The following is a 23,705-nucleotide window of genomic DNA, read 5'->3' on the forward strand; positions in this document are numbered from 1 at the left end:
GTGTTTTTGCCTTATAACCTAATGATCAAACTGCAGTTCAGAAAACGCTTGCTTGCGGTTGTGACTACATGGTGTGTTATTCTGAGTGCATTTGCCCTGTATTTAAATTTGGTTTAAGTGTCACATAGTGTAGTTTTTAATAAAGTGCAATATTTATTAAACAAAATAGAATTGAATGGTTTAGTTAGATCATTTGCAATTATGAGCTAGTTTGTCTGCATACTTGATTTGGTAGATAGGTGGAAAGGCCTGGAAAATAGGGTATCAACAGTCTAACACGCTTAACCAAGATGCTTGTTTTCAGAATACAGGCAACTAGTTTATTCAGGTTTTAAAAGGCATTGGTCTCTGAGACCAAGGATTCGTTTTTTGAAAATGTGCTGGAAAATGTTCTTTCAGAATATCAGTATGTTCACTGATATGAACTACTAAATGCTAGAGCCTGTATTGCTTGAATCTTTAGAGTGGAAGTGACTGAAGGGTGACAAGGAGATTCGGATGGTGACACAAAGTAAGCTTGTGGTTGGGATAAATTACTATATAATTAGTGTGTCTGTGTAGAAACTCATCACAGATTTGTTGATCTCTTGCCAGGAAATACATGCCTAAGCAACAGATTATGCAAACTGAAAACTTTAACTATCCTGTTTCTTTCAGGAAGGAGAGCATGGCTTGGATGAACATAAGCTCCACATGTATCTGTCTGCTCTTCAGTCACTGATTCCTTCACTGTTTGCACTAGTGCTACAGAATGCGCCTTTCACAAGCAAGGCTAAACTTCAGGGAGAAGTACCACAAATAGAAGGTAAATTATTAATTTCTGGTATGTGGCATTCTTATAAATTAAAGTATAATTCAACAACAAACCTCAAACCACTATCAACTCTAAAGAAACAATTTCAGGAAGTAGTCCATAGTCTAGATTTACTTCAAGTTTGTGTGTATTTAAAGTTACTACACAAACATAAGTTGTAGAATCTATGTGGTTTGGGGTTTTTTTTATAGCACACTGTACAATAAGGACTTGTGCCTTACTGTTTATGCCCCAAAGCCTTTTTTCTAATCCACCTGTTCTTTATGTTGTATTTTCATATATAACAAGTACAGAGAAAGAGGTTCCCTAAATTTCTGTCATATTGTGAATATTTTTTTTGATAGATTCAGCACTTTAATCAGTTAACTGCTTCAACCTTTATATACGAAGTAAATTTTGCCAGTCCTCACTCCCTTCCCCACCTCATTAATTAAATGAATTGTCAGAAGAGAATAATTTACAAATAAAAAGCAAGACCCCAAAAAACATTCGAGACCATTAAAATATGTGGACATTGAAGTTCTGCTATACTAGCATTGTTTTTATTATGCTCAATTCATGTAGAGTATACTTAATATTATTCAGCGAAGAAGTTATGCAACAACAACATCTTTGGTACTGCATAAGGTTGGCTACCTTTTACGACCCAGCATATGGTTGGCTTTTTGGGTTGCAAGCGCACACTTGTGGGTTCATGTTGAGTTTCATCAACCAACACCCTCAAGTCTTTCTCCTCAGGGCTGCTCTCAATCTCTTCATCCCCAGCCTGTATTGTTATGAGGGCTTGCCCTGACCTAAGTGCCAGACCTTGCATTTGACCTCACAAGGTTCATATGGGCCCAACTCTTGAGCTTGCCCAGGTTCCTCTGAATGCATCGCATCCCTCAAGCGTGTCAACCGTACCACTCAGCTTGGTGTTGCCTACAAAGTTGCTGGGGTGCAGTCACTCTTGCTCTCTGTTGTTGATGAAGATACTAAACTACCAGTCCCAACACAGATCCCTGAAGAACACTGCTCATCACCAGTCTCCATCTAAACACTGAGCCTCTCACCACTACTCTCTTGATGCAACCATTGAGCCAATTTCTTATCCAACAAAAAGTCTGTCCATCAAATGCATATTTCTCTATTTGAGTGAAGGTGGCATCTGTAGTTCTTCCCTTGTTCGCTGATTTAGTCATCATAGAACACCAGGTTGGTCAGGCAACATTTGCCCTTAGTGAAGCTATGCTGGTGATGATAGTTCCATAATCTCCCTGTACTAACATTTTCCCTTTTTAAGTGAGGGCTATTTTATCTCTTCAGAGATGGATTTAACTCACAGATTTTTAAAAAGCAATTGCATAACCTTACACAGAATGCAGTAAAGAGGTTCGGACTCACTTAGCTATCTTTGCTGACATCACCTCTTAAGTTATTTTCATCTTCTTTTGTTCATGATTGCTTGTTCCCTGCTGTTACAGTCACTAGATTTCCCCGACCCGTATCACCTCTTCAGGATGTGGCCATCATCATTGGAAGCCGTGAACAATTAGCAGTGTTGTTGCAACTGTACGACTATCAGCTAGAACATGAGGGTACCACAGGCTGGGAGACTTTGCTATGGGTAGTTAATCAGCTGTGAGTTCATTTGTATCTCATGATTTCTTATTTTAAAATATGTCAAAATTAATAGTTCTTAAGCATGATTATTTTTAGCAATTATTAAATGTCAGAATTTTAAGTATGATTGTGCTTAAGAATTGCTAGAGAGGAAAAAATTGACTTTTTTTAGATGGTGTTATTTTTATACCGAGTTGACTTTGATTTTATTCAGAAAATACCAGCTATCTAGCAGAACTTGTAATAACCTCTTGCTCCAGAAAATGTTTTATTTCATCTTTGCACTAGTGTGTAGTCAATTCTCTGTTGAAGTGAAGATTGTTGTATTCTGAATATCTCATGAAAAATACTGTGTTTGAAAATATAGATCACACTTTTTTGGCACTTAAACCCTTGCTTTCTTCAAGGGCCAGGAATTGTACAGAACATGTACATAATTTCATAAAAAGCAACAGTGCTCCGTGTGTGTATATGTATGTATTTATCAATATAAACAGTAAATCTATGCAAATATAAGTGGATAGAAACAAAAGATTGGAGTAGTGTTTAATATGGTTTTGTTTCCTAATTTTTAGGCTACCACAGCTTATAGAAATAGTTGGCAAGATCAATGTAGCATCAACTGCCTGTGTCCATGAGTTCTCTAGATTTTTCTGGAGACTTTGTAGGACATTTGGAAAGATTTTTACAAACACTAAGGTAAGATATTATCTTAAATATTCTACAAAAAGGGCACCTAATAATGTATATAGTCTCCATAATTGCGGTGTGTTTGAATACCTGCACTTTATATTTGCATGACACACTGATACTTTTCCATAAGTACATTTAAGCCTGCTATTATTAAATCCCTGTTTGTATCCTTTTGATACAAAGGCCCTGGGTTTTGACCATTTTGGAATGGCCTTTTTGTCTTGCCCAACAAAACTGTATTTGTCATACTGCTTTGTGAATGGCATAGACAGTGGGAGAGATCCATCCTAGTTCTAGTGATTTAAAAATTTCCTTCAAAACAATACACTGTTTAGTATTTGTGGTGTACATAAGTACTCTAGCCTGCACTTGATTGGAAATTTAAAATTAATGCTTTCCCTGCCCCAAATATTTACATAGATGATATCTGAATATTTTTGTCAAGGAAATACGTCATGTTTCTTAACAAAATAACTTTTGGATATAATTCAAACATTTCAAACTGTAAAACACAAGATTACCTAAAGCTACAATTACAAAACAGAGTTAGCATTATGTTCTGCCTCCAGAGAGATTTAAACCAGTCTCTGGTCTTTGAAAGCCCTTTCTTTAAGTTATCTTTAAAACCCTTCCTTCTATAAAACTGTTCTGATACTGATTATCACAGCTATGTTTCGGAGGAAAGTATTTACTAGACAGCAAAAATACAAAGCAAAAATCTTTCACCCCACACACACGCCCATGTAAAACCGTATACTCTAAAGCCCAGCTAAGAATATTGCCAAGGGACTTCAACTTTTGGTATCAGGAGTGCTAAATACTGCTACCGCAATGAGGGTACTCAGTAGAAATTATCATGCTCTCATGTAATACTTTCAATTTTCATAAAAGTTGGCTATGCTTCTAAAAGATTTTTTTTTTTTTCTGTACCTTCAAAATGTCTTTTTTCTGTTGGTTTGTTTTTTTGGGGTTGGTTTTTTTTTGGTTGATTGGGGTTTTTTTTACTCTTAATTTGCTCTTAAATTTATTGACACTGGTAACAGGTTTTCTTACATGGGATTCATCATCCTTTGTATAGGTAAAACCACAGTTCCAGGAAATCTTAAGACTGTCTGAGGAAAACATAGGTAAGTAGCTTTTCACTCAAATGAATAAAAATTGATTTTAAAACACAACTGGAAAAGAAAACATGTCAATCTCCTGTTCAGATAACAAATTCGAGAATTGCAGTCTGAAAAAGTTATCCTGAAATGTTGAAAATCTAATCTTAATCTGAATTGAATGCTCTGAAGCTGTGGATTGTGTGTGTGTGTAAAGTACAAATAAAATCTCAAATCCAAATACCACATAAACATTATTTTAGCATGTATGCGCCTGTATATGCGCATATATATGTATATAAATTCTTCATGTATATATAAAAAGGTGACTATAATAAGACACACATGTATTATTACAATACTGGTACAATTTTGCCACACATTATAATACACACATCTACCTTCTATATATAAAAATACATAGTATCTATTAAGCACACATATACACATATATGTATATATAAAAGCTGATTTCTTCATTGTGTTTCATTAGATTCTACAGCAGGTAACGGAGTGCTAACAAAAGCCACAGTTCCCATCTATGCAACAGGGGTCCTTACATGTTATATTCAGGTAGGTTTGTTTTTCTATTTCTTTCTTAAATGTATAACAATATGAAAAAAATATTCTGCCAAAACCCACTTACTGTTTTCTTTGAAAACTTACAGTGTTCTTGTGCTTTGAAGATACCTGGTAAAGTAGACAGCTGTAAACACATTTAAAAGCCAAGTTTTCTTGTAAGGTTGTCCACTACATTTAGATGATATGCTGCTGTGTGCCTCTATCAGGAATATTAATGTTATTCCGTAAATGGGTTCTTGGATATTAAACTCTGACCCCTGCAAATGTGAATTTGAAAAATTTCCTGAAATACATAAAACAGATAAGTAGGTAAATCATGATTTTGGGCAGCATAGTTGGAGTCTTAAAATTTCAGTGTTACCTAGTATTAGAAGAAATGCTCCATAAATAATACTACCTAATCCTCCAGTGACCAGCAGTTATGGACTGGCATATATATATATATATCTTATAGGAAAAAAGTATATACTTCTTCATCTCACAGATGTTTAGAGGACTGTGAGCAATCACAAACTGTCAGGAGCCATGAAAGTGCTCAAGTCCTCTTCTTTAAAGTTTCTTTAGTAAACCAAATAAGTTATGCAAGAGTATGCGCTTAGTTGATGAAATACAGTGTTGCTTTGTGTTTGCTTTGAAAGGTTCTTGTAGTTAAAACCACATTTTTGAAGTTCATGAAAAGGTTGTTAAAGGCTAAATCTAGTTTGTTCTCATTCATAGTTTGCCTTTCTTGTAGCTGTAGGTCATCAGAACCACAGCAATACCTCTACTACATTAAACATTGTATGCTTTTCTTTCAGGAAGAAGACCGCAAACTGTTAGTTGGATTCTTAGAAGATGTAATGACCATGCTTTCACTATCCCATGCTCCTCTTGATAGCCTGAAAGCTTCCTTTGTGGAACTGGGGTAAAGAGTATACCTTGGAGTTGACTAGATCTAAATACATCAGAAGTTTTTATCAAAACCTGCTAATCTGTCTGTAATAACTGTGATGCTTTGGGTGAAAAAGGAGTATACTTGCTTTTATTCCTAGGTGTTTCACAAAATTAAAACTTTTAATCTCCAAATTAAAAATGTAGTTGTAAAAAATTCAGAAATTTAAACCAAAAAGCAACCAAACAAAAGGCCGAACAAAGGCAACAAACCTGCAAAAATCACCCATTGAGAATAAAATGGAAATTAATTTTGTATTTTCTGTAATAGTAAGATATATTCTAAATATGTATTTGCACTGAGTTCAATGTCATAATGTATTGAAAATTATATTCTTTAAAGTTATTGATTTTTTTTTTTAATGAACTTCAAATTGCAGCGTATTTTCTAGACAGCAGCATGTTGCATGTCCTTCAGAATTAGATAAATGTTATGTATCCTTCAGAAAGGAGTTGGAGTAGATTTGAGTAATGAATTCTAGAGACTGCATTTTGTAGGCAAAGAACATATTCAGGGTTTGGGAGGTGTTGGTTGTGCTTCATTCTTTGGGATTGAGGTGGGTTTTTTTGATTGCTCAACTGTTTTCTTTTAGTGCAAACCCAGCTTATCATGAGCTGCTATTAACAGTCTTATGGTATGGAGTTGTCCATACTTCTGCTCTTGTTCGATGTACAGCTGCTAGAATGTTTGAGGTAAGTGTTATCCAAACGTTTTTTACACCATTTTAAAACTAGAGTTTATTTTTAAAAACAGTGATTCAGATAATGCTGTTGCATTAAAAATTACTTCTGTAAGTTGTGTGCTGTGTGATGGAGCACGAAGCTGTGGTGCAGTTGTATTCTGTATCAACAGCACATTTTTTGTATATCTGTAGATAAACTGTTGCTTTTGCTATTCAACACATCAGTAGCCTAATTCACAAATAAGCAGTTTTCCGCCCTTTTTGTGTATACTTGTACAATACACTTGCATGGTAATTCAAACTAGTTTCTATTGTTGCCAAATATGGTGGTAAAAACATTTAATCAATTTTGTATTTTTTGTGAGAATTAAAATATTTTATGATTACTTTACTTGCCACTAGGTGACAGCTTCATCTTTCCCTTAATAGCTATACATTTGTTCAGGATAACTGTTTCATTTAACTAATAAGTTTGCTTTTATTTCCATATCACGCCTTTGTTTCATCAAGTGTTAATTAAAAGGGGCATATACAAAAACTCTGGGACATACTCCACTTGCTGAACAAAGATTACTTTTTTTGCATGTTAGACATACTTGTAATCACGCTATCACTGTCCATTTATTTTTTCTTCTGTTCTCAGTGTTTCTTCTACATTTGACTGATTTGGATAGCTTTGCAGTGAACCTCTAGCTGAAGCTTCAACCTTGTATCTGTCTGCAAAACCAAATCTCAAATTTGCCTAGAAAAAAAAACACTTAACCATTAGTGTTCTTTGCTGTAGCTCTGCAAGTCATTGCAGATAAGCAGTAAACAATCTTTAAGCCAAGGGGTAATGGCTTTAAATTGAGAGAGGGTAGATTTAGATTAAAGGAAGAAATTCTTCACTACAAAAATGGTGACAGGAATGGGTTTCCTAGAGAAGTTGTGGCTGCCCCATTCCTGGAAGTGTTCAAAGCCAGGTTGGAAGGGGCTTTAAGCAACCTGGTCTCGTGGGAGGTGTCCCTGCCCATGGTTACCCTTAGACTGTTTCTGAGTTGTTGTTTGGCTTTGGGTTTTTTGTTGTTGTTTTTGTTTGTTTTTTTCCTTTAATTTAACAAGTAAAGTGTTTATATTTTATATTTGTAATAACACACTTTTTTAATGATTATTTTTTTAATAAGCATTAGCCAAATGTGTGAAAAACCTCAGTTACAGCAGGCTGTTTGTTGTCCTGATTGCAGCTTCTTTTCAAATTCAAGTTTATGTTGATTATTTTTAGGCAGACCTTCACACTATTTGATTGCTTCTTGCCTAGTATAGGTGAATTTTTACTAAAGCATAGGCAGCTGTGCTGAAGACCCTTTTCTCTTTTGCAAATAGTATTATAGTGCCATTTACTTAGTAGCCATGGTACGCATATATGGCAGTACGTAAATTTGGGAAGTCACCTCAGTTTTGGAAGATTCCTTCATTCAAGGAATTTGACACCTCAGAGGCTACTGAATGGCAAAGCCCAGCAATTAGATAATGTAATAAATAGCTTGTCACCTGCAGGACAGCTCTTGGAGCTATAAAGATTCTAAGCAGCACAGTGGTCGGTCTGTACAGCAGCACAGAGACTGCCATGATTTGGGCCTACCAGATTGCATTACCAAACCTGTTAAGAAGGACACAGAAGTGATTTGGAGTCATTCTATCCTTTCTCTCCTTCAGGAGCAGGAAGCTATGTGCTACCATTTTTAAGGTGTAGTGTGCATAAGTAATTATTACACACTGGTCTAGAGAATTCAAAGCAGGGTAAAAATTTGCTTTGTATGTCCCACTGTAACCTTAACATGCTGCTACGTAGCTTTGCCCATCCAGCTGTTTCTGTTGCTTCTGTGTTAATGTTTTCAGTCAGTAGTTTCCCATTTGAATGTTGATGCAAATGGATTTTATTGCTGCTGGTTTGAACATGAAGCTCATAATTGAGTTATAAATTTCACTGGTTTGTTTAGGTTCAAGGCTAGGGACACTTATCTTCAGAATAACACTTGAATTATAAAGCATGTTTTATTTTCTATAAAACAGAACAATGGTATTTACCGTGCTTTACCGTAATTAGAAGTGTGGCAGTCCACATAGTTATGTAGCGAGATCATTCTGAATTGTTTGCTAATTCTACAAATCCCAAGCATTTTGTATTTCAAAGCACTGTATTACCTTTAGGCTTTTCTCAAAATTAAGATTAGTAAAGAAAACTCAGTTCCCTATTTGTTCAAAATTAAAAATAGTAAGCATACTCTATTTTAAGCAATGGGAAGACTGGTAAATCTATATATGAGAGTAAGTTCATCATAGTCAAACAGTGAGCTATGTCCTTAACAGCTGTTTGAAGAGTTAGCCCATAAGCTCAACACATCAGCACTTAAAATTCTTGCCACTGCAAATAATCCTGAAATATATTGATGTTAAAATGTAGTACTTGAACTGGCATCCCTAATAGTTTCTGAGTAGATAGTGTAGGAAGTTGCAGCTGTCCCCCTCCGAGTACTTTTACACAGCTTAACAATTTTCTCCCCATTCTTCCTCCTCCAGTTACTATCTGTAAGGCCACAATATGTTTTCTGCATGTGTGCACATATGCATGCATGCTCGTACGAGCACACAGAAATATTGCTTAATAAAAATGACTGCTTTGTATAGAACGCTTCTGGAAAGTCAGGTTCCTTGCAGTCTTTCACAATTTACTTTGGTTTAATTTCAGAGTTTGTAAGCAGGAACACTCAAATGTAAAGCAGAATGTAAAACCCTCTCTAGTTAGAGAAAATATTGCTTGCTTTCAGTACTGCACGCTATACTGGCAGCTACTGATTTCCCTATGTCCTGTGGATCTTATGTGTTCTTTTGTTACACTGCTGGGGTGAAAAGCATAGTTTAATTTGTGTTTATGATGTAAATTGAGTAATTAGATTACAGCTAAATAATCAAATGACATTTCAGATTTCTCACAGGAACTACAGATAAGCTTTTTATGTTTATCTCTTAAAACTGGCAAATACATGCAGACTTCCTTACATGAGATACAAAATGGAAATATCAAGTCTTTCCATTTTTTATTAACGCAGACAAAAAACTCACCCTGTTTTCTTGAAAATAAGAAAGTTTGGAACTTGTAATTTTTGAAAAATTGTAGGTTTTGATACGTTGAAAGCATTTAAAGGGGATCTGCTACATATGCAGCAAATGTGTGCTTATGTATAGCTGTATAAGTACTGCAAAAAAAAATCACCTGGGAACATCTAAATTCAAACAATTTCCACGTATTTATTGATAATAAATTTCACTGTGATCTCAGATTTTAACATTTGGGATGTATTGCAACAAATAAATCTCCTTCCTTAGTTTGCAGAAAGACTTGTTGAAATACATATCATGGGTAATCACAAGATTATCCATTTTCTACTTGCATAGACCAGCAAGGGAAACTTGGGAAGTTTTGCATACATACCACTTGGATGGTGGTTCAATCTAAAACAGCCCTGAATGACTTTAAGGAAGGCTTAATGGCATCTGGGAAGGTGCTGTTTGTCACACTATACAAGGTCTGAAAGGTATCACTGAGGATGGGGAAAACTACATGCATTTGGCCTAAAGACATCTATTTTCATGTCAAAGCCACCTACTATAATAAATACAATTCTCTTGAGTTAGTAGCAGCATTTAAATTAAACTGTCAAACTCAAATTGGCATCACTTTAGTATTTAATGATGCATAATTATAATATAGAATTATATTAGTATTTTAATACATAATTATTTGCAGAACTTTTGAGAGTTCAAGTTTTAAAACAGCTGAAAATAGAGAAAACATCATCACGTTGTGTAATTTGTTAGGTTTCTGCTGACTGCTAGACCACTTCAGCTTTCTTCATGCCTTTGCATATATGAAGCACTAGTGTAGCAGTATTTGCTTAGCTTCTAATTTTGGTTTGCTTTTTTGTGTTTTTTCTCTCTCTCTTGGTCGTGCCGTTCTTCTTCCCATGATACTGTGCTCACTCTTTCCGTGTGCATCACCTGTGATACCCCCCTGCTCCGACCATTCAGCTGTTGGTGAAGGGGGTACATGAAACTCTGGTAGCTCAGAGAGTTGTTCCTGCTCTCATTACTCTCTCCAGTGACCCTGAAATGTAAGTTTTCTGACTGCCTTACATACCTAGCATCCCTCTTAATACTGAGGAAGAAATAACCATCAGTTCTGCTTCTTAAGTTAGCTGAACAGAAATATATTTTTAAACAAATGTAACTTTTAAATAATTCACAAATTAAAATATTTATTGCAGCCTAGATATTGGGTAAAACTGCTGAATAAACTCTAAATAGAAAACTTAATGTCATTCAGTGTTTATGGTTTCTTATATTTAATCATATTCTCAGTTGGGAAATTTGCTTATATCATTTTTTAGGAGAAAGGTGGATAGTAATGTGTTCTGTAATGCCATCAGCTTTACTACTGCAGAATTAAATGTCATCTGCATTACTAAAATTACAGAACAGTTTCGGCTGAATCTGATTTCTGATAGGCAACGATAGTACTTAATTTCCTGGACATTCTGATGTGATATTTCTTTCAAGCTATGGAGGGATGCTTTGCTAACCTCACTAACAGGTTTACTAATAAATGCTACAGCATGAGTAGAGTTTTAATCATTTTAATGCCTTGTGTGGGTGACTAAACCAAGAAAAACCCCAAGACTCTGCCTGCCTATCCTCAGTCACAGCTAACCTAGTTCTTCAAGTTTACCAAACCATTTTTTATTGCATGTTGACTGGTTTACAGCTGACTCTTCGAGGCATGAGTGAAGCATTAGTTGACAAGCGGGTTGCTCCGGCCCTTGTTACCTTGTCCAGTGATCCTGAATTGTGAGTTTCAGATTGAGACCTTGAGTTAATCCTGTCTTTTTCCTGATCTGCTTTTTCTTTTTTTCTTTTTTTTTTTGTTTTGTCATTGCTAGAAACTAATGTAACTTAAAATTACTAATTTTGTAATTTGGCTTTATTTTTTATTGATTTTATTTTTAATGTTTCACACATATTAAAAGACTCTATTTTTCTGTTGTAGTTCAGTAAGGATTGCAACAATTCCTGCTTTTGGGACCATCATGGAAACTGTAACTCAGAGAGAGGTAAGCCACCTGTTCTCAGGCTGTTGTTTTTGTAGCATAAGAAGCGGGTGATTTTTTTAGAAATCCATAAATCCAGTAATATATTAACGAACTTGGAGAAAGGAAAAAAATGCAGCTTATAAATTATTTCTTCCTGTTATATTCTCTTCCAAAATGCTTTCCAGTTTTTCAGTGGTCGTGGAGGAGAGGAACAACCCAACCCTCTTGTAACTAATAAAAACATTTCCTCTAAATACCAAACCAAGTATAAACAAATTAACCCAAATATGTAGAGGGGGAGGCCTATGCTAGAAGATGGGAAGTCCCATGCTCAAATTATTTTTAAAAACATTTTCCAGTAGAGTTGAGAAATTCAAGCCCATTATTTCCAAATAGAATAGTCTTACATTAAAATTCTAACCAAAAGATGTGATAGGATTCATCTACCAAGATGCTTTACGATATCCTGCTTGGCTTCCAACTACTTTAGAAGAGCACAAGTCTCTTCTAAAGTAGTTCCTGTCATCTTCTGATTTAGCCCATTGTGTTCAAGATGGCATTAAAAGACATCATAGTGACATAACTGAAGTAATCCTTAAGGGTACTATAGGTATGCAATTCTTTATTAATAGTTCAGAATCCTGAAAAAGGCACCCAGGATTCTGCTGTAAGCAGTAGATATACTGTATTTTGTTTTATATGAAAACTGTACAATCGCATTTCTTCTTAAAGTCCTTGCAGCTTTTTGCAGAGCTTGCATTCTTCCTGTAATTTCAACATCTTCTAAAAGAATGTGTTTGAGGAAATGTGAATAAGAAGTCAGTGATGACTCATAAGTACTTGGAAGATGGATAAGTTACAATTTTGTAGCTTGGAATGCATGCCTATAATCAGTTTGGGAAGAATACTGTTTTGTTACCACACAAAAATTACTGTATCCATTGCACTGATTATAATAAGCCTTAGAGTACAGAGGTGATACTGCTTCTGAAAATGTATTAGAAAATGTTATTTTTACAACTTTGAATGCAAATAAATTCTTATGTCATCTTAGATATATTTGTATTTTCAGGTTTTCTCGCCTGTAGTTGAACAAATCTTTTTCATTCCATTGGTTTTATGATGCTTATCTTGCATCTCTGTCCTCTGCAGAACGTTTTTCAGCATATTGAGATATTACCAAAAAAATAAAGTGAATTCAGTTCTAATTAAACAGGAAAACTCCATAGATATTAATAGTAAGAGTGAAATATTAATAGCAGGTAAAAAATGTGAGTATCAAAACCAGGAAGCCTCAGAAGTAAAGACCAGCTATAAGGAAGCACCTGTCTGTAGTTAAAGATAGCTCAGACTAAAACACTGATAATAGCCTTCAAAACTTAGAGCTGCTTCGAAGAGTTTGGAACATCCTGTTAGAAAAGAAAAAGTAAACTAACAGAAGGTCTAAGGTGTATCAACTGAAATAAGGAAGATTATAAATGTACTCTGAACTAACCATCCTGGTTTCTAGTATCTTCATTCTTTTGTGTACTTTTTATTTCTCTGGGAACATTTAAGCTTCTGGAAAGAGTAAAAATGCAGCTGGCATCTTTCCTGGAGGACCCTCAATATCAAGACCAACATTCTTTACATACAGAAATCATAAAAACATTTGGAAGAGTCGGACCTAATGCTGAGCCCAGATTTAGAGATGAATGTAAGTTGCATCCATGGAGGATGCAGTCTTCCTCTTTCTAAAAGCTAATAGTATGCTGATTATATTGATTTGTTTGCTTGTACTTACAAAAAAGCATGATGAAAACTTGTTTCCAGAGTTTGATCTGTCGCAATATTTAAGACTATGCTAATACAATTTTCATTTTACCTAACATTGCTGTGTCACTGGCACAGAATGATGAATGATTTCAAAGCCAGAGGGGACTGGTCACTGCTGCAGAGCAAGTTTGAAGTTACCTGGTTTTAATTACTTGACATGCAAAATTCCTTCTTTCCCCCACCCCCCATTGCTTCACCCCCTGCTGGCATATAAATTTCAAGTATTCAACATGCTTTAAATGTAAGCACAGCACCAATTCATGAAAAAGCTTCTTTTTCATGGCCCTGAAATGTGAAGCACATGGAAGAGCCAAGTGATTGTTACGCTGTCTTAAAGAGACTTATAAACAAAACACGAGGAGCTATCACACCTCCCAACTGTAGGTGTCTAGTTTAACAGGCTATAAACTCCTTAGGCTTCCTCTGTAGTCAGTGAAGATTTGTCATGACATGCATATTGCTGTCACTAGCTTATCAGCTGTATTTGTAAAATAGAAGCATATTTTGGACAGTTTTAGCAGCAGGAGAGTAGTTATGTTGCAAAATATTTTATGTAAACTGTTACTATTTCAAATGTACTCTGAGGTACTCTTATTTTAGGTCGTATTATAACAGTTTTGTTTTGAGTTTGAGCTGATGAGTTAATCTCCAAGGACAGTGCCATCCAAAGCCATTATTTGCAGTTTTTATTCCACACTTATGTGTGATGCTTCAGATGCCTGTGATTCCCACTTAGGAACTGTTTCATGCAAAGCAAGTCTCTAGAAAGCAATTTGAAATACTTATTCCAGTATTTACTTTTACAGTTGTTATTCCACACTTGCTCAAGTTAGCCTTGGTTAACAACCAGCAGTCTGTGGATTCGAAGAGACTGGATATCGCTACTCACCTGTTTGAAGCTTACAGTGCTCTTTCTTGTTGTTGTATCCTTTTTTTAGGCAAAGCTGTTAATTGTTTGGTGTGGGGAAAAGATTAATACTTGAGAAATAACTAAGTTTGTCTTTGAATATGTCATGTAAAACACTATCTGATCAGTGTAAAGAAGAGGTTTTCACAGAAGCTGAGTGTGCTGGGTTAGCCTGGAGGCCAGGTGCCCACCAAGCTGCTCTGTCGATCCCTTCCTCAGCAGGACAGGGTGGGGAGAAAAGAAGATGGAAAAAGTCTTGTGGGTCAAGATAAAGTCAGTTTAATAAAGCAAAAGCAAATGCTGCACATAGAAGCCAAGGAAAACAAGATTTATTCACTCCTAGGAAGCAGGGCCTCAAGTTCAGGTAGTGGTTGCTCTAGAAGATAAATGTCATAATAATGAATGCCCCTGCTCCTATTCCTTTCTCTTAGCTTTTATCGCTGAGCAGACATCATATGGTAGGTACTGTCCCTTTGGTCAGTTGGGTCAGCCTTCCCAGCTGTGTCCTCCCAGCTCTTTCCTACCCCCAGTCTGGAGGTAAGGGGGCAATGTTGGAGAGACAGCCTTGATGGTGTGCAAGCACTGCCTGGGAGCAGCCAAACACTGGGGTGTTACCAGCACCTTTCTAGCTACCACTACTAAGCACAGCACTATCAGGGCTGTTTTGTAGGAAATTCACTACATCTCAGTCATACCCAACACAGTGGAACTGCTAGATACTTCAAAAAGCAAAAAAAAACCCACAAAAAGAACCCTACAAAACCAAAGCCCTTGATCTTAAACAGTAAATTTAAAAAAAAAATAAAATAGCACAGCTATATGAAATATGTAAAGTTAAATATGTTTAAGATATTTTTACTGTTTGCTAGTCATGAAGTGCTAAATGCTGTCATTTTCTTGGGTTTTGCTGCTGTGGCTTGTCCTTGTGTTCAGTAGAACATTAACAGAAGACAGAGAAAATAAAATAAATGTATAATTTCAGAAGACAATCCTTATAATGCCTTAACCACCTGGGGTTTAGTTATTTCAGAGGATCTAATGGTCAATCACTTTTTACCAGGACTTAAGTGTTTACGAACTGATATGGAACATCTCTCTCCAGAGCATGAGGTGAGCAGCTATGTTTGCTAACCAAGTATGAGATGCAGGTGGCAGCAAAATTTGAAGCATAATGGTATTTAAAACCAAAAGTTAAGGAGAGCTTACTTATAAGTGGTATCAAAACATAGCATGGGGGGGTTGGGGGGGATGTTGTAAGGAATAGCTCACACAATTTAAAAAACAGAAAAACTTCTAAAATGTATTTCTGTGCTGAAGACCTCTGTGGAGAAATAGTCAACTGCCAGAAATGCATGTAGAAACACACATCTTAGATGTACGAAATGCAGAAGCGTTCCAACAGGCAGGTAGAATTGCTAAGTAACAAAAATTATGGCTGCTGTACTGAGAAATCTTGGCTTTCTTTTGATACAGGAAGAAAAGCTTGCTTTTTCACTGGAATTATGAATGCATTTCTCTTGTACCTCTGTACAATACTTGCATATTTTATGCAAATAAAGGGCAGCAAATTCAGCAGTAGGAGTTGTAGTCCTGTTACTCATACACATGTTTGAATGCTGCTTTCTGAAACATTCAAGGGTGTGTTAACAGCTGCTGCCCAAACTGCTTCAAGTGTCAAGAGTAATACTTCTGGAAAAATATAGTGACAAGTGGCACTGATCTGCAGACTAGGCCACAGCTTACCAGTGTAATAAATGGTTTCAAAGGATATTTTGTGATGCAGCTGTCTTACAAGGATTTGACAGAAACCAGCTTTTTTATGTATAAAAATCCATTTTTAAATAGTTATCACTTGGTAGTAACCATTTGTGACTGATCTGTATTTTGGAGATTGTTTTTTCCTTCATTGTATTCATTCAAGTTTTGGTAAAACGCTACTAATTTTAGTTGCTTGTAGCTTTGACATTTAAGGGTTAGTGTCTCAAAGTGCTTAGCTTTCTCCTGAGCTGTGAGTAGAGAAAGCTGCCATTCATTAAATATGTTTATAGTTTCACACTCTGCATTGCAACTGCTTTGTGTGTTTCAAATGCTTTTGTTTTAATGTGTTAAAGCAGTACTGTTGTTAGCAGAGTTATATATCTGTCCAATGAATGGTATGATTTCTTTCAAAGCCTGCTGTTGGGAATCATTCCTTTATTTTTGGTATGCTGGGGAAATGTAAAATGTCAGTGTGGGTGTGTTTTTAGTCTTAAACATTCTGTAGAAACCTTTAACACTGCAGTTGCCTAAGTAAAGCAAAAAAGCCATAATTCACAGAAACCCTTGAAAACAACAGCAAAATGATACCGAGTTGGTTTTAGCACTTCCTTTCCACTAAAAACTTGTCTCAGGGTGCCATCACACTGGTTTCTTTCCTTGCTTTTTCTTTCATGTGTAATGCTGGTAAAGATACGAATTTTAAAAGGTACTTGAAAACTCTCAAAAGGAAAATAGAGGGAAGATGAATGTGTGTTGAAGTTAATGGCTAATAAGTAAAAGTATTCTTTGAAAAAAAAGAAGATAAGGAAGTGTGTCTCAGAAGTGAGTTTGCTTTGGATCTATTTTAAAAAGCCAGGGGAAACAGGAGGGAGTCTTGGACTCCCATAACTATTTCAAAAACATTTTCTTCCTTTAACTATTCTGAATGGTTTTGTTGTTTCTAGCCATAAGGTGTTAGGAGATAGCTGGAATTTAAATGCACTTGGAAAACAACAGAGTCTCTTTAAATAATTCTGCTAATGTTAGAATTAGTTGTGGAGTAGATTTTGTACAAAGTGTTAATGTAAAAGAAAATCACGTGTGTCTCTTATGTGTCTTAGGTTATTTTAAGCTCCATGATAAAAGAGTGTGAACAGAAAGTGGAAAACAAGACAGTCCAAGAGCCACAGGGGTAAGTTCAACTTCTCTTTTTTTTTTTCTATGTCTCCAGAGTTATGTTCTGCAGAGTGTATTCCGTAATGGTGTCTGAAGCTTGTGACCAGAAATCCAGCACTGACATACTCTGTATTTGAAAGCAGATTTTAGGAACTTCAGTTTGTGATTGTTTGTCTCCAGTGTAAAACACAGGACATTTTTTTGTCATTGCAGCGATACTCTTGTTTTCCCATGTTCGTTAGTTCTTAATTGTTTATCCATTTAAAGCAATAGTTGAATTTCTGTCCTGAATCCAAGACAGCAGGGAATGCTTGACCTATATGCTTAGAGAAATGGATGTGGCACACACCTTGCAACTCACTTTCATCGGGGTGGCCTGCAGGCTGAAAGAATTGTTCTGGTCATGGTAATAACATACTCCAGGCTGCTGGTTTTGCTTGTGGCTAGTGTACACAAGAACAGTTTCTTACAGTGTATAAAGTGACCTCATATAGTGTCTGCTAGTTTCATCAAGGTCTTCCCTGTACTATGTACCTGGTGTAGTAGGTACCCAGTAGGTAGTTGTGGTAGGTCAGAATTAACAGTCAGACTCTTTGCAGATCTGATGCTAAGCAATTGCTGTAGACTCACCAACCAACCTGTGCAAGGACATCCCTCCACATAAGCAATGACTTAACATTTTGCCTAACAAATTGATTTATTAGGATCAGTTGCCTACGTGGGCATCTATTACTTTGTCAATATTTCCCCTGTAGGGGTTTTATGGACTCTTTTTCAAAGTTCTACAGACTAACTAATACTTATCTTTGATTTTTGTTTTCATTCTTTGTGCAATAAAAGAGCCACCACCTCAGACTTTGACTATGGAAAGAAAAAAATAAAAGCAATATATCTGTCTAAATATATAAAAGTTTTATGTCTGATAAATGTTTATCATTTCTTAAGCAACTACTTGACAGCCATTTAGGAGAGATCATTAGAAAATATGAAATTGATTCCTTCTCAAGAAGACATATTCCCAGAATGCAGCAAATATACATGGTATCAAGCTGGTCTCCTCAAACAGCACCATTAATCTTAACCTGAAGGGAGTTTAATTTTCTTACCTGTATTAACTGAACTGTGAAACCAAAGGTTATAAAACAAAATTCCTTGGCTGAGCTCTTCCTAGTTCTCAAGTGATGTTCTTCAGTTGGACAAGAGTTTTAACTTTTTTGATGCGTGCTTTTGCCCCTCAAATGCGTTAACCTATTTAATTCATCAGAGCTGTTCTCTGTGTGGCTAGAGTTTGAGTGATCAGCTTTTTTTTTTATGCAGGGTTTAGGCTTTAGCTTGTATCAGTGCAAGATGTGTCAACCTAAATTTAAGAGGTCTGTATTACTTAAAATCCCTCTTATGAAAATATTTTGAAATGGCAGTTAGTCCTGTTAAGCACTTGCAGAAACAGATAAATGCAATCATGATTCAACATTCAGTGTGTTTTCTTTTAGAATGCAGCTGCTGAAAACTGCAAGATTTGAAAAGGATGTATTTGAAATGCATTGCTTCATTCTTTAATTAGCCTTCACCTTTCTTATTCAAAGCCAGGCTGTGGTTGCAATATTTTACTGTACAACATTAACATGAAATATTTTGCCACTGAAGAAATTACCTTTTCATATACATGAATGTGGGGTTTTTTTTCCTTGCTAAGCCCGTGCCAATTTCAGCTCCTAATTTCAGTATTAAATATATTTTTGATGAAGGATTTAAGTACAACTAGGAGATAAATTACTGATTTTTAACAACATGAGAATAAATGCACAAAAGCCCCAAGATTGTATGCAAAAGCAGTTGTAAGATGCTGCTGGTCATCTTACTGTTAGAAAAGGTTGATCAAATAATACAGGGTCACAGAAATGGGTTTTAAAAAAAGATTAAACTTTGTCTTTTTAGATCTTGGATAGCTGCTTTTGTTAAACGTTTTCTTTAGCAGTTAACAACTGTATGCTTTGTGATACTCTTCAGATGTGCTGTGTGAACCTAAGGCCTCTTCAAAGATCTAGGTCCTGCAGAAGACAGGGAGTGAATTCCGCTTAAAAAGTAGAAGGGATGTGGGATACATTTGAGGGGATATATTTGTGGTACAATTAAGTTACCTGTAAATCCATAAGACAGTGAGAAGCTTCCCTTTTGGTTTTTCAAGTACTCTGTTTAAAAAGAACCTGTATCCATTACCTTTTTTTTGGTATGAAATGGCAAAAAATTACTGATTGCATCCCTGCTACCTTTGAAGAAATCATTCAAATTCTATCAAAGCAGTTTGGAGTTAATTTGACCTGCCTTGATGCAGAAGTGTCTGCAGAACTGTTTATAACCTTGCAGACTGAAAAGTCAGTTTCTGGAAGCTGGCCTGTGCCAGTAAAACAGATCTGCTCTTAGGTATGATTTTGAAATGCAGAGTCCATGCTGGACTCACAAGGGAGAATTTCACTGGGAATGTTTTGTAAAATTGGTCTTGTCTAATGTTGAAAAATGTTTGCCATTTTAACTACAAATATAGGAAGTATGGAATATTTATTAATACTCCTGCTCTCATATTTTTGCCTGTTACACTCTGTCTTAAGACAGATTACTTCTACTATGCTGAAGTTACATATATATGAAATACAGCTCACTCATACATTTCAAATTAAAAAAAAATAAATTGCAGCATTTGGATAATTTAGTAACGTTTAAGGTATATAATCTGACAGGCTCAGCATTTATTGGGTTGCTCCTTCTAGTCCAGTGTCTGGCGGAGATTTTGGACTCTCCATTGTTTTCTCTAGTGCATATGAAGTAAGAACATGCAAGGAAAGGTTGTAGGAGTCACATTCACGCCAGCCAGGATAAGGCTCTTTACCCAACAAGGGCTAATGACCTAGTGGGACTTGGTGCTCCAGGGTGGGATTTACAAGTTTACAAGGGGATTGAGAGAAAGCCAAACAAGTAATGTTAAATAAAGATTCATTGGAAGTTACTAGTTGACCATCCACACCAATTTTAACCTTTGCTCATGGTGAAATAGTTGGAAAATAAGAGAGTTGCAAATTCAGAGAGGTCACTGTTTTGTACTTACTTTTTATTTACTGTTCCCTACGTACCTCCTAATGGTCACTGTTGGAAGCAAGATACGTGGGCTAGACAGGTCCTTGCTCTGACCTAGTACCACTGTTCTTATACTAGTTGAGTGTAAGGATTGACATTTCTTATGAGGAGATTAAGTTAGTCTTCCACAGAGGTATTTGTCACTAGGGCAGTCGCCCAATAGCTAACAAGTGCTAATGTGGTGACTTCCAAAGGCAGTGAAAAGTAGTGTGCACAAAAATATTCTACAGGTTTCACTAGGACTATGTGAACACAATAATCAATATAACGGTGTATATTTGGGCTGGGTGCTCATGATTTTTCAGTTCTTAATGGACTGGTCTTTTGTGATGTTGAAACCTCTAGAATGCAAGGACAATTCAGCTGCTTATTAAATAACAGCACAGTGTTGTTTTCTCCTTTGTAGTCTTATGTCACTAACATCTTTACTTTCCTAGCTCAATGTCGATTGCAGCGAGCCTTGTGAGTGAAGACACAAAGACCAAGTTTTTGAACAAGATGGGCCAGCTGACAACATCAGGTGCAATGTTGGCTAATGTGTTTCAGAGGAAGAAGTAAAGTGGGAAAAGGAACCCCCAGCTAACACTAAAATGGACCTCACAGAGACTGGTTCCTGTACTTGAAGTACTTGCCTTTTAATTTCTTCTGTCTTATGTTCTTGTAGTATAATTTTATTCTAACCTCCAAAGATATTTGCACTGCTTTTGAATATCGCTGTGTATCTGTTAATTTTGGGTTACCTGTGGTTGATATACAACTGAAATCAGTCTGTACCAAGTCCCTGTTCTGTGTTCTTGTCTTTCCAGAATAATTTTTTTTTTATATAGTGGAAGGTTGTTTGGGTTTTGGGTTTTTTTTTTTAATTTTATTTTATTTTCTGACAGGATATCAGCAAGTATCTGTATTATACATGGAGCTATTATGACGGTACTTAAAATAATGTAAATTTGAAGTCATTGTCATGAAGTAATAAAAGTGGAGATTACTTATGTATTTAAATTATGACAGAGTAATGCAAATTTTTTTATGATGTTTCTAAAAAGAAGAGGAAGAGCCACCAGCATTTGTCTGTGCTTCTAGGATTGTTTTTGTAAGTATTGTGCATCTTGAATCCAGAGGAATTGCAGTAGCTAATGTATGAGCTGTTTGCACTTGGCATCAGTCTGCAGGGAATGCTCATGTTTCAGATGCTTTACGCTGACATTGTAAATGCTGTACAAAGTCCTTCAGATAATATTCTCACATCTGTTGTGGTTTTTTGAGGGATTTTTTCTTTTGTTGGGGTTTTTTGGTTTATTTTAAAGCACTTTAACAGCCAGTCTACACATCCAGAGGCGCATCCACTAAGTAAAGGAAACACATGATAAATTAATACAAGTTAATAAATGTATACGCTAATATACTTAAGGACTAAGGGTCCCAGAACAGTCCTGCAGGCAGAGGGAAGTAGGAGAAAGAGTGCTTTCATCTTGCATTCAGTGTGCAGTTCTGTGTAGTATGAAAGCTAAAATTAAGATTTTTCTTTTAGTTGTCATTTAAGTTGAATCTCAGTTCAAATTTAACATCAGAGTATTTGAAATTGTTAAGTTTGACATGCAGTTTCTTTAAAATGTTAGGTAGGCTGCATACATACTTTATACAAATGACATTGCAAGGAGTATCTTCAACAACTACCAAATACTTTTGTTAGCAAGGAAGCATTAATAACTAAATCCTTCTATTCTATGCAGCACTTTCTTTTTTTCTCTCCTTCTTTATGTCAATGTAAGCTTCTGAAAGTAAACTTAAGTGCATGCATGAACTGGTGTGAGGTTGCAAAATATGAAAGCTCAGGCATTCTCTGACATGGTTCCATTCAGTTGGAAGCATTGACATCTTTGAGGACAGGGGAAGCAAAAGGCATGAGGGAAGAAAGTACTCGCATCTGAAGCAGAATTGGATGGAGTAGCACTTCAGGTATTGCCCTTAGACAAAAATAACAAGTAACTTGGGTCTTCTTCTAACTGCTTCATGTCTGTGCCTGTTGGCTCTGCATATACAGTTGCCTGCCATGTTTGTGTTGTGACAGGGCACACTTGCACACTATCAGTCTCTTTACACTGCACTGATGAAACGTGTTCTTGAGATTACAGACAGCTCCATGCCTTCGTATTGCTTGTTACCATGAAAGTATACTTTTAGCAGACTGACTGTGAAATGGAGACATTCCTGAGGAATGGGATGTGGTGACATTCCTCTCTATTGTTCTGTTGTCAATAAAAAGTTTTGTATACCTGCCTTGTCTTGTTACTTATAGTCTTCTCCAAGAAAGATAATAGAATCATAGAATAGTTAGGGTTGGAAAGGACCTCCAGATCATCCATTTCCAACCTGCCTTCCATGGGCAGGGACACCTCACTCTAAACCATGCTACCCAAGGTTCTGTCTGACCTGGCCTTGAACACTGCCAGGGGTGGAGCATTCACAGCTTCCCTGGGCAACCCATTCCAGTGCCTCACCACCCTAACAGGAAAGAATTTCCTCCTTATATCCAATCTAAACTTCCCCTGTTTAAGTTTTAACCTGTCACTACAGTCCCTAATGAGGAGTCTCTCTCCAGCATCCCTATAGGCCCCCTTCAGATACTGGAAGGCTGCTAGGAGGTCTCCACGCAGCCTTCTCTTCTCCAGGCTGAACAGCCCCAGCTTCCTCAGCCTGTCTTCATACAGGAGGTGCTCCAGTCCCCTGATCATCCTCGTGGCCCTTCTCTGGACTTGTTCCAACAGTTCCATGTCCTTTTTATGTTGAGGACACCAGAACTGCACACAATACTCCAGGTGAGGTCTCACGAGAGCAGAGTAGAGGGGCAGGATCACCTCCTTTGACCTGCTGGTCATGCTCCTTTTGATGCAACCCAGGATACGGTTGTCACAGCAAAACAGCTATTACAGGAGAGAGTTCTAATGTGCAAGCATTATTTAGGCTGAAATTTCTTTATGTAGTAGATGGCAGACTGGTCGTGTGGCTTTACTGCCATTTTCATGCAGGGCGCAGGGCCTCCTCCTCTCCTGTGCTGTGTTCCCCCCCACCCCACCCCTCTTCCTTCTCTCTTCTGTGTCTGTTGCAGTAGCTGCAGTGCCAGAGAACTCTCTAGTCATGAGACCAAAATGATTTCTTTATGGTTAAACTTCTACTTTCCAAAGCAGGGCAGCTGCCTTGCAGGCTGCCTCAGAGTGACTCCCTAGTCCACACTGAGCCTCAGCCAGGGCCTGGAAACCTGGTAATGTCACAGCCAAAAAACTGTGACAGCAATTTAGCTATGGGCAATTGTGGGATGAGACTCTGGTTTGTCAGTATAAATGTAGTGTCTTTGCCCAGGTAGGTCCAATCTCTCCAAGCCCTTGCATAGTTTAGCTTTTTCTAGTCTGCATT

At 36.6% G+C, this 23,705-nt stretch overlaps 1 protein-coding gene across 7 annotated transcripts in view; it reads left to right on the forward strand.

Annotated features, from left to right (window-relative positions):
* RELCH (RAB11 binding and LisH domain, coiled-coil and HEAT repeat containing) overlaps positions 1-22,571 on the forward strand; it is a 74,639-nt gene extending 52,068 nt beyond the window's left edge. For 4 of the 7 annotated variants that reach the window (XM_062617709.1, XM_062617711.1, XM_062617713.1 and 1 more), the window contains 14 exons: positions 658-805; positions 2,278-2,434; positions 2,992-3,115; positions 4,188-4,236; positions 4,703-4,782; positions 5,589-5,695; positions 6,315-6,414; positions 10,473-10,555; positions 11,488-11,551; positions 13,088-13,226; positions 14,152-14,268; positions 15,274-15,362; positions 17,111-17,181; positions 20,732-22,571. In XM_062617709.1, coding sequence (XP_062473693.1) covers positions 658-805; positions 2,278-2,434; positions 2,992-3,115; positions 4,188-4,236; positions 4,703-4,782; positions 5,589-5,695; positions 6,315-6,414; positions 10,473-10,555; positions 11,488-11,551; positions 13,088-13,226; positions 14,152-14,268; positions 15,274-15,362; positions 17,111-17,181; positions 20,732-20,852 — 1,449 coding nt within the window. In that variant the 3' untranslated portion in view covers positions 20,853-22,571. Of the gene's footprint in view, positions 1-657; positions 806-2,277; positions 2,435-2,991; positions 3,116-4,187; positions 4,237-4,702; positions 4,783-5,588; positions 5,696-6,314; positions 6,415-10,472; positions 10,556-11,205; positions 11,289-11,487; positions 11,552-13,087; positions 13,227-14,151; positions 14,269-15,273; positions 15,363-17,110; positions 17,182-20,731 lie in introns of those variants that run through there. The other 3 variants (XM_062617710.1, XR_009964587.1, XM_062617714.1) reach the window with 3 other exon arrangements.
* The last annotated feature ends 1,134 nt before the right edge of the window (positions 22,572-23,705 follow it).

Source organism: Pezoporus occidentalis, unplaced genomic scaffold (assembly GCF_034315485.1).
Source record: "Pezoporus occidentalis ecotype Australia unplaced genomic scaffold, CSIRO_AGI_Poc_V1 ctg2, whole genome shotgun sequence".
In the NCBI taxonomy this organism is placed as follows: domain Eukaryota; kingdom Metazoa; phylum Chordata; class Aves; order Psittaciformes; family Psittacidae; genus Pezoporus; species Pezoporus occidentalis.